The following is a 12,176-nucleotide window of genomic DNA, read 5'->3' on the forward strand; positions in this document are numbered from 1 at the left end:
CATTCCCAGCAGTCACCTCTCCAGTCAGCAGCTGAATGATCCTGTTGGTGAGTTCCAAAATCTTCTGTTTATTGTGTCTCTCATTTATCAGTGAGTGAGGTGGAGGCACCGTGATGAGGCTCTGGGTCCTGCTCAGTCCTCCTGACACACAGGGACGGCTGCTGGGTGTCCAACACTCATCGGATGTCTTCTTCACTACTGTGTATTCCTGTGTATTGAGGGAGACACCAAATATCACTGAATACAGTCCCAGATACCCTCACCTCCCCAGACATGTCCCTGTATTATTACTATAAATATAAGTGATGTCACTGTGACACGCCCAGATCCCCTCACCTCCCCAGTCATGTCCCTGTATTATTACTATAGATATAAGTGATGTCACTGTGACACTCCCAGATCCTCTCACCTCCCCAGTCATTCCCCTGTATTATTACTATAGATATAAGTGATGTCACTGTGATACTCGCAGATCTCCTCACCTCCCCAGTCATGTCCCTGTTTTATTACTATAGATATAAGTGATGTCACTGTGACACTCCCAGATCCCCTCACCTCCACAGACATGTCACTGTATTATTACTATAGATATAAGTGATGTCACGGTGACACTCCCAGATCCTCTCACCACCCAAGTCATATCCCTGTATTATTACTATTGATATAAGTGATGTCACTGTGACAATCCCAGATCCCCTCAACTCCCCAGTCATGTCACTGTATTATTACTACAGGTATAAGTGATGTCACGGTGACACTCCCAGATCCCCTCACCTCCACAGACATGTCACTGTATTATTACTATAGATATAAGTGATGTCACTGTGACATCCCAGATCCCTCTCACCTCCCCAGTCATGTCCCTGTATTATTACTATAGATACAAGTGATGTTACTGTGACAATCCCAGATCCCCTCACCTCCCCAGTCATGTCGCTGTATTATTACTATAGCTATAAGTGATGTCACTGTGACAATCCCAGATCCCCTCACCTCCCCAGTCATGTCCCTGTATTATTACTATAGATATAAGTGATGTCACTGTGACACTCCCAGATCCTCTCACCTCCCCAGTCATGTCCCTGTATTATTGCTATAGATATAAGTGATGTCACTGTGACACTCCCAGATCCCCTCACCTCCCCAGTCATGTCCCTGTATTATTACTATAGATATAAGTGATGTCACTGTGACACTCCCAGATCCCCTCACCTCCCCAGTCATGTCACTTTAATATTACTATAGATATAAGTGATGTCACTGTGACACCCCCAGATCCTCTCACCTCCCCAGTCAGCAGGTAGACGATCTCCAGGGTGAGATTTAGTATCCTATCAGTCATGCAACTTCTATCCTTGTCCATCATTAGTGATTAGTGATTTATGCAGGACACGTCTCATCCTTCCGTCACTTCTAGTAAAGATTCTCTGGTTACTCACAGCTCACTTGTCTATTAAAATATAATTATAATCAATATTACAGAGTACAGGTCACGCTGATATCACCCACCTGATACACAGTGATCATTATACACAGGTCACACTGATATCACACACCTGATAAACACTGATCACTATACACAGGTCAATGATATCACACACCTGATACACACTGATCATTATACACAGGTCACACTGATATCACACACCTGATACACAGTGATCACTATACACAGGTCACACTGATATCACACACCTGATACACACTGATCACTATACACAGGTCACATTGATATCACACACCTAATACACACTGATCACTATACACAGGTCACTGATATCACACATCTGATACACAGTGATCACTATACACAGGACACACTGATATCACACACCTGATACACACTGATCACTATAAATAGATTATACTGATATCACACGCCTGATAAACACTGATCACTATACACAGATTACACTGATATCACACACCTGATACACACTGATCACTATACATAGATTATACTGATATCACACACCTGATACACACTGATCACTATACACAGATCACACTGATATCACACACCTGATACACACTGATGACTATACACAGATCACACTGATATCACACACCTGATACACACTGATGACTATACACAGGTCACACTGATATCACACACCTCATACACACTGATCACTATACACAGGTCACACTGATATCACACACCTGATACACAGTGATCACTATACACAGTGTCGAAGCCGGATGATTGGCTAGGATCAAATCTTTAAGATCTGAAGACGCCATTTTGAGTTGTCTGCAAGATGCCATTTTGCGTCTTTAGCACGATGCCATACAGATGGTATACGGCGCTATTTTAGCGTTGTGCGAATGCCGTGCTAACTGCACACTGTTAAAGTCCTTACAGAATAAATGCGCATGAATACACATATATATATATATATATAAATATAACTTTAAAGATTTCATATATTCAGAGATGACAGACAAGTCTTGTGGACATGTCTGAAACAATTGGAATGCACAAAGATATGGTGAGCGTTTGCTCTGCATACAGATATAGTATGCATATGACAATTGAAGTATAACACAGACACTGATATGCTCAGAAGGAGTGTTCTGAATGTATATTTAGAGATAATTGTTAGACGTTTGGCTATTGTTAGCAATTGTAGGCCTTGTGTCCAATGCTAATGTGGTTAAAAAGAACTGAATTGTACTGTAATTGTACTCTAAATAAACCATTGTCTTTAAGTCTGACTCCTAAACAAACTAGAATTTACATTTGTGATTCCATCCAGCATCTGCTGCCACCTGTGAGAACTCATTGTCTGTCATTTTTTAGTTCAGACAGAAGTAATATCAAATATGTCAATTAATGCATAAAGAGAGATAATATATATATTAATTCATGATATATACATGCATACACATAGACAATCGCATATGTATCCACAATGCTTGCACACATATACACAGTTGCTATTGCAGAGACAAACATACAAACATTGGTGATTGTATATACAGTCATATAGGTACACGTGGACGCATGTGAACTTATTGATGTGTATACACATTGGTGATTGCATATACAATCATATAAGTACACGTGGACGCATGTGTACTTACTGATGTATATACATAGTTTAAAACACAGATGCACATTAGCGACCACAAACATATATATATTTATGCCCGCACTCATAAAAGGTTCCTGCACTTTATGGTTCTTAGAAAAAGTATTAATAATGATGTTAAATGTATGTATTTTATATTTAAGGTATGCAATATAGTAGACATGGCATGTTTGGTACTATACTGATACCCTGTCTATTTCCAGATATCTGCTTATATTGGCAAGGGAGTCGAATCATGTGTTTGGGAATTAAGGATCATAGTGAATTATTGGTTATGAATGTAAATCTCTGTATGCAGTTTCCGTAGTTAATTTTGAAACCAATTAAAGAAAGACAATGTAATCTCAAGAGACTGTTGGAAGATTGGACATAACCCTAGAACTGTCCAATAAGAAGATCATCAGGAGCAAGAACCAATGAAACAGTGTTTGTCTGTCCACATTGTGTTGCTATATCTTGTAAGAGTATATATACATGCACCTATGGGCTAGTGATCAGTTGTTACCCCTTTGATGACTGCAGATGTCAGGATTGATCGGCTGGGACCTGGTACCGGGGCGCATGCGTATGTATTGGCTGTATATTTTGTATTATGATCTTTGCGCTCATTGTCCAGATCAAAGCGCGTGACTTTTGTTTTTACTTGCAATAATAATATTTTGTGCATTGGAACCACACTTATGGTTTGGACAGCGATTATTTCAGGTTTAAATAATTGTTAGGGGTACAGCGATTGTTAGGATTCCATAACATCTAATAATAAACTTTTACAGTACCTTATAATAAATTACATTAACATCTTAAAAAAGCATTTTTGCAGGTATATTATTTCATAAATATAACCTATAATGAATAATGAAAGGTATAGGATAATTATAAGATAAAAATTACAAGCCTGTAATAGTTCTCCCTATTACACTTATTCTTACACATAATAACACAGTGCAGAGATAATAACACAGTGCAGAGATAATAATAACACAGTGCAGAGATAATAATAACACGGGGCAGGAATAATAACACGGTGCAGAGATAATAACACAGTGCAGAGATAATAACACGGTGCAGGGATAATAACACGGTGCTGGAATAATAACACGGTGCAGAGATAATAACACAGTGCAGGGATAATAATAACACAGTGCAGGGATAATAATAACACAGAGCAGAGATAATAACAAAGTGCAGAGATAAGAACACAGTGCAGGGATAATAACACAGTGCAGGGATAATAATAACACAGAGCAGAGATAATAACAGTGCAGAGATAATAACACAGGACAGAGATAATAACACAGGACAGAGATAATAACACAGTGCAGGGATAATAACACAGAGCAGACATAATAATAATAATAACACAGAGCAGACATAATAATAATAACACAGAGCAGACATAATAACACAGTGCGGAGAAAATAACACAGTGCGGAAATAATAACACAGTGCAGAAATAATAACACAGGACAGAGATAATAACACAGGACAGAGATAATAACACAGTGCAGAGATAATAACACAGGATAGAGATAATAACACAGAGCAGAGATAATAACACAGGACAGAGATAATAACACAGTGCAGAGATAATAACACAGGATAGAGATAATAACACAGAGCAGAGATAATAACACAGTGCAGAGATAATAACACAGTGCAGGGATAACAACACAGTGCAGGGATAACAACACAGTGCGGGGATAACAACACAGTGCAGGGATAATAACACAGGACAGAGATAATAACACAGTGCAGGGATAATAACACAATGCAGAGATAATAACACAGAGCAGACATAATAACACAGTGCGGAGATAATAACAGTGCGGAGATAATAACACAGTGCGGAGATAATAACACAGTGCAGAGATAATAACACAGGACAGAGATAATAACACAGGATAGAGATAATAACACAGAGCAGAGATAATAACACAGGACAGAGATAATAACACAGTGCATAGATAATAACACAGTGCAGAGATAATAATAGTCTGTACTGGATCTAATCAACATCTATATTTTATAAGGAGGAAAAAGACAACCGAAAAAAAAGATCAGAATAGCACAAGACTTATTACACTAATATGGCGCTATTCAATTGTATCGCCCCCACCTATATGCCCGAAAGGAGCTATTCAATTGTATTGCCCCCACCTAAGCACCCGACAGTAGCTATTCAATTGTTGCTCCTGACGGGCGCGATAAGCTGCAGGCGCACCATTTCAGATCGCAGCTGCAGAGGGATGCAAGCTGAAATGGGTGAAAAGTGACCTGTTTGGGTGCCCAAACTACACTTTTTGCGATCGCGCCCAGCACTTTGGTCGGGAGTAGCCGTTTTACCCAGCTAAACCCGACCGACAATTGAATAACGCCCAGCGATCTCCCGTCACTTTAGACGGGAGATCGGGTGCGATAAAACAATTGAATTGCCCAAAAGTGTTTTATATATAATGATGAGTGACAGCTGGATATAAGGTAATGTATGGGGCACTTGAACACACCCACTGATGACGTCTTTGTGTATTATATATAATGATGAGTGACAGCTGGCTATAAGGTTATGTATGGGGCACTAGAACACACTCACTGATGAAGTCTTTGTGTATTATATATAATGATGAGTGACAGCTGGATATAAGGTAATGTATGGGGCACTTGAACACACCCACTGATGAAGTCTTTGTGTATTATATATAATGATGAATGACATAGGGATATAAGGTAATGTATGGGGCACTAGAACACACCTACTGATGAAGTCTTTGTGTATTATATATAATGATGAGTGACAGCTGGATATAAGGTAATGTATGGAGCACTAGAACACACCCACTGATGAAGTCTTTGTGTATTATATATAATGATGAGTGACAGCTGGATATAAGGTAATGTATGGGGCACTAGAACACACCCACTGATGAAGTCTTTGTGTATTATATATAATGATGATCGACAGCTGGATATAAGGTAGTGTATAGGGCACTAGAACACACCCACTGATGAAGTCTTTGTGTATTATATATAATGATGAGTGACAGCTGGATATAAGGTAATGTATGGGGCACTAGAACACACCCACTGATAAAGTCTTTGTGTATTATATATAATGATGAGTGACAGCTGGATATAAGGTAATGTATGGGGCACTAGAACACACCCACTGATAAAGTCTTTGTGTATTATATATAATGATGAGTGACAGCTGGATATAAGGTAGTGTATGGGGCGCTTGAACACACCCACTGATGACGTCTTTGTGGATGAAATGCATCTAGGAGCGCCTGGGATGGTGATTCATGTGGTTACTCTGTGACGGACCTTACAGCAAGGTGTGGCACTCATGCGCTGACGGCTATATCGGAACTCCCCGCCGGCTCTTTGTAAAGCTTCATCTGCTGTCTCAGAGAGTAACGGACACAGGGTCTGATTCAGAGCCGGACGCTATTTGCGCTCGCTCGTCCAGAAAAAAGGGGCTGGCTATTTAAATTGACCGTTCGCTCTTTGCGGTCTGTTGACGCCTCTATGTCTGAATGAGCGAACAAAACATGCGGACTTTTTTTGATAAAAACTCCCCCTGGCCGCTCGCATCATAAGTCATCTCCGCTATTTATTAGATTAATCGAGTACATCGAAAGGCGAATGAACTGCTCGCTATTCTTGTGGTTGGTTTTTCCTACCGCAATCATGCGAGCAGTTCTGGCTAAAAGACACCCAAGTGACGTGGTCAATGACGCTGCTTTGTTAATTATGCACTCCCATTAAACGCCCGTTTTGACCGTTTGGCACGCCTGCGTTCGGATCTCCACTCCCCGTTTTCAAGCACCTTCCCCTGTTACCACCTACAAACGCCTCATCCTGTCACTCAAATTACCAGGCATTCGCTATTTTGCGAGCATACGAATTCTGACCGCACTGACTGGTTCGCGCATGCGTACTAAAACCCATACGCATGCGCAGATGTGCGAACATCGCTCCGAACGAACGAGCGGCCGCTTACAAGCGGCTCTGAATCAGGCCCACAGCGTCGGTGTTTGGAGATACAGATTCCTCAGTCTCACCAGGCTTGTGATGAGATGTTTTGTTTTACCTTAAATGTTCATGTTTATGGTACTTTCATCTATATAAATGTACAATTGTATTACATTGTGCGCACCTGGTTTTTTATTTTCCTAGAGTATCCATTATCCAGGTCTGAGGTGATAAACCCCTAAGGGAAGCTGAATTGTGTAAAGAAAAGGAGAAATCTCTGTTTGGATATCCGGCCAAATCCAGGGGACAATTATATTTATACATTATAGTAACATGCGCACGGCACCTATTTACCAACGGTGATCGCTGCACCGCTATTTTACCCACCCGCAGGACACTGCGGCCCACAGGTGGGGATGGCACCCGAAATGTTATTTTATCGGGGTGCCGCCAAAAGGGTCAGGAACATTCTGATTTTTTTAAAATCGGACAGGGCGCGGCGCTCCGCTAAAGCCACCTAGCGGGAACGCTAACAGCAGAGGCTGCACCACTGTATTATAGTAACAACTAAGGCTGCACCTCCTGTATTATATTAACAACAGAGTCTGCTCCACCTGTATTATAGTAACACATGCACCACTTGTATTATAGTAACAATGGGGTCTGCGCCACCTGTATCATAGTAGCAACTAAGTCTGAGTCACCTGTATTAGAGCAACAACTGAGTCTGCACCACTTGTATTATAGTATCAACTGAGTCTGCACCACCTGTATTATAGTAACAACGGGGTCTGCACCACATGTATTATAGTAACAATGGGGTCTACACCACCTGTATTATAGTAACAACTAAGTCTGCACCACCTGTATTATAGTAACAACGGGGTCTGCACCACTTGCATTATAATAACGGGGTCAGCCTCCTCTGTATTATAAAAATAGGGCACCGTAGTGCATCCCACCCGCTTAATGATAACGCAGAACCACAGTCACTGTTGCCAACATTAAAATTGAAAACAAGCAACTGATAAATGAATAAGCCCAAACCAATCCAAAAAGGCCCAACTTAATGTGGGGGCACGTGGGTGGGGGTCATTTAATGAAAACCACAAATGTTTTTGTTCATTTCATTTAAATACATATAAAGATTTATACATCTCCCTTTAATTTCTTTACCGTCTGCTCCTCCGTCCTCCCGCTCGGCACTATGGGAGAGAGATGTCATGGCACCTCTCCCTCCGCCCACTGCGAGAGCCAGAAAGGCGGAGCTCATGAGTGACCTCCAGCCCTGGTCCCCTCCGTGGATGTAGTAGCCAATGAGAGTCTGACTCTCATTGGCTGCCAAAGCGAACACACCGCCGTGTACGTGCGCACTACTTGGCGCCGGCCGTGTGATTTATCACTGTGTTGTGTGGTCTGCACTGCACATACTGACAGAGGTGACCTGGACCGCGGCCGGCTGCGACACTGGTCCGACGACGCTACGCTATCGATTGGTGGGCGGGGGGGGGGTTTCTGGGTGCTCAGAACCCCCCCATCCCTACGTGTGCATGTGCATGTCCCCTCTATGTGATTATACCTGCAGGGAGGAAGACTGTTATCACCACTTAATAATACAGATTAGCACCAGGACTGTCACCATCCTACCTGCCCTCCCCTGCAGCAGTCTCCCCGGTGTCTCTCTGCTCCTATTGTGCCCCCTCTCCCCGGCAGCAGCAGCAGCAGCAGAGGATGAGACAATGACTGAGTGACTCTGTGTCTACAGCGCTGCCCGGAGGAGATCACGTGATAAATAGGGGGCAGGGCTCAGACCAGGAGAAAATGGCCGCCGCTCCCATAGTAACTGCCAGGCCTGGTATACAAGAAAATGGCCGCCAGCCTCATGCACTGTGGACATGTATGGTCAGAGTCATTACAGAGAGGATCTCATGATGCCACAGATACCGACGGGGGGAAGAAACGTCAGCCAATCGTACGGCCAGGCTGTAACGAAGCGACTCCGCCCACTCGCCGTCTCTATGGCTGCAGCCGTCGCCTCCTGATAATGAGATGACGGACGTAGCGAAGAGCCAATCAGATTGCACAAAATACACAACAGCGAGAGTGAGACCCTAACACGTGACGGTGCGGAGAGGGCGGGGCTACATAGAGAGAGATTCCAGATACCTCAGCCGCCATTTTAACCGGCAACATCTCTGGTGATTATGTCAGGTAACTTGTTATATGATATCTGTGATATTATCATTATTATATAGCGGGAGGGGACTGTACAGTGATATATGAGGGGGAATAACACAGCTCCCAGCACACACTGATATGTGGTATTATTATTATATAGTGGGGAGAGGGGACTGTACAGTGATATATGAGGGGGAATAACACAGCTCCCAGCACACACTGATATGTGGTATTATTATTATATAGGGGAGAGGGGACTACAGTGATATATGAGGGGGAATAACACAGCTCCCAGCACACACTGATATGTGGTATTATTATTATATAGGGGAGAGGGGACTGTACAGTGATATATGAGGGGGAATAACAGCTCCCAGCACGCACTGATATGTGCTATTATTATTATATAGGGGAGAGGGGACTACAGTGATATATGAGGGGGAATAACACAGCTCCCAGCACACACTGATATGTGGTATTATTATTATATAGGGGAGAGGGGACTGTACAGTGATATATGAGGGGGAATAACAGCTCCCAGCACGCACTGATATGTGCTATTATTATTATATAGGGCGAGGGGACTGTACAGTGATATATGAGGGGGAATAACACAGCTCCCAGCACACACTGATATGTGGTATTACTATTATATAGGGGAGAGGGGACTGTACAGTGATATATGAGGGGGAATAACACGGCTCCCAGCACACACTGATATGTGGCATTATTATTATTATATAGGGGAGAGTCCAGGATTGCGCTTTGGTATGTAAGTGTGGCCATTATCAGCTAAACTTGGGCAGAACTCAGGGATTCTACTGTCCGTTTGTCTTTTTTCAAACTATCAAAACAGGTTTGTAGTGACCTAATGTTTATGTGGCTATTTATAATTTGCCAGTGTCTGTGAGGACCATGAACAAATCTCTGCTTCCCCTTGTACTATTCCATAGTATACTTATAGTGGTATCTGTCAGACCTCTTGTAGCATGCACAAAATACCACATTTAGTACTAGCTGGGATACCCAGCATTGCCTTGGTTGAAGAATGGACCTTGAAGAACATCTGCAGCCTTCATCTTTTACATTGTCCTCGCCTATAACCCCATTCCATTGATCCTGAGAAGGATTCTCACTGTGTGCTAACATGTTTTAGCCCTGAAAAGGACCCATCGATCCATTTATATAGAATATGTAGACACTGTTACCTCAATACTGAGGTGTGATTCTCTCTTCAGTGGCTGCTTGCCTCTCTTGCTGAGCTGCCAAGCGTGCTTGCTGGATGTTTATTTTGGTGGCATGGCTTTTCTGATGGCACCATTCGAGGCGATCCATCGTCCGACACATACGGTGCAATTGGGTGGCCGACCGCTTGATATCCTGGCTCCCCCACCCGCATAGCCATACATGGGATCGCATATCGCATCCCCTGATCTTTTGATTATGTAGAAAGATCGGGGGTGTGATGTACGACCCCACGGGAGCACACTCGGCCCGACATCGGGGCCATACACGGTGCGATATTGCAAGCAAATTGTACGACTCAGTCGGATCGCTTGCTTTATCGCCCGTGTATGGGAGCCTTTAGTCTTTGATTGTGCTTTAAGAGTGAATAGTCCTGAATAGGTCCACAATTTTAAAGGTTGAGATGTGAAAGAACTAAACATAGATTGAATGTGTCAGACTAAAGGGAGAAAGCTTTGACAAGCAACACAGAAGTAATTCACAGCTGGATAACATTGCAACTTAGGAGTAAATAGCAGTGGAGACAGCAGTATTCTGACTGTTTGGAATGTGGTATATTAGGAGCAGGGTGACTAACAGGACAGAAACCAGTAACCTTCCCAAATCACTGCGAATTTAGAAATCATTGCAAGCAGAAATCTCTGCAGACCAATGGAAATGTGCTTGGAGGAAATCAGTAACTGTCAGTGCAGGTGCAGTGTGACAGTTGAAGGTTATTAGTATGGATACCTCTAAATCGCTAGTCTTATTAGCGCTGCAAGTCACTAAAGAAATAATTGCTGTCCAGCCCAATGTGTGGTTCCAAAGCACACAAAAATATATTCAACAAAAGAAATACGCGCTTTGATCTAGACAATGAGCGCAAATAATTATAATACAAGGTACAGCCAAATACATACGCATGCGCCCTGGATCCAGGTCAACAGCCGATCAATCCTGACGTCTGCAGTCATTAAATGGGTAATGACTGAGGATTAGCCCATGGGTGCAATTATATAAACTCTTACAAGAAGTGGCAACACAATGGGGACAGACAAACACTGTTTCATTGGCTACAATCATTTGCCTTTCAAGTGAACATCACCGTCATAGCTGTGTTTGCCAAAATTGCCTGGAAAGGTTTATTCAATATGAGTGGAAAAAGATTTGAATAAGTACAACAATATCTCCCTGCCCACTTCTACCGAACCAGGTGGCTACAGCAAAAAACCTCTGAGTAATACAGCCAAATGAAGAAGGGATGAATATAATAGGAAACCATGGAGAGGCACAAAGGCATGTGAGGGGTATTTAAAGACTGTTTGAGCACCAACCAAACACACCTTGAAAAAGACTCCAACAAGGAGTTGAAACGCGTTGGTGACAGGGATCCATCACCAGAGGACTTCCATCTTGGCGAGATACACACCTAGGAGCCGCAATTCCAGGTTCTTCCCGGGAAATTTTGGGATTGATTTATTCATATGTGAATAGGTGTGCATTATACACTGCCATCTCTGGTACGCTTCCCATATGTTGGTGAAGGATTTATGTTTTTGATATGTGATTTTTTTATGTGATTAAATTGTACTACGCTATATTGCGATTTTTCTCTCTTTTTTACATGTGACCTACGAGGGATTTACCAGTTGGATTTGGTGTTGTTTGAAAACTGAAGAAGGACATTTTTTTCCATTTTTTTTAGTG

General features: G+C 42.4%; 1 protein-coding gene across 1 annotated transcript in view; it reads left to right on the plus strand.

The window, feature by feature from the left end:
* LOC148476844 (uncharacterized) overlaps positions 1-12,176 on the plus strand; it is a 370,508-nt gene that overhangs the window by 332,766 nt on the left and 25,566 nt on the right. Inside the window, exons 8-9 of the mRNA XM_088457573.1 lie at positions 3,712-3,721; positions 10,038-10,101. Of these exons, the coding sequence (XP_088313699.1) occupies positions 3,712-3,721; positions 10,038-10,101 (74 nt within the window). The remainder of the gene's footprint in view (positions 1-3,711; positions 3,722-10,037; positions 10,102-12,176) is intronic.

The sequence above is a fragment of the Taudactylus pleione genome, unplaced genomic scaffold (genome assembly GCF_031769625.1).
Source record: "Taudactylus pleione unplaced genomic scaffold, aTauple2 ptg000768l, whole genome shotgun sequence".
NCBI lineage: Eukaryota > Metazoa > Chordata > Amphibia > Anura > Myobatrachidae > Taudactylus > Taudactylus pleione.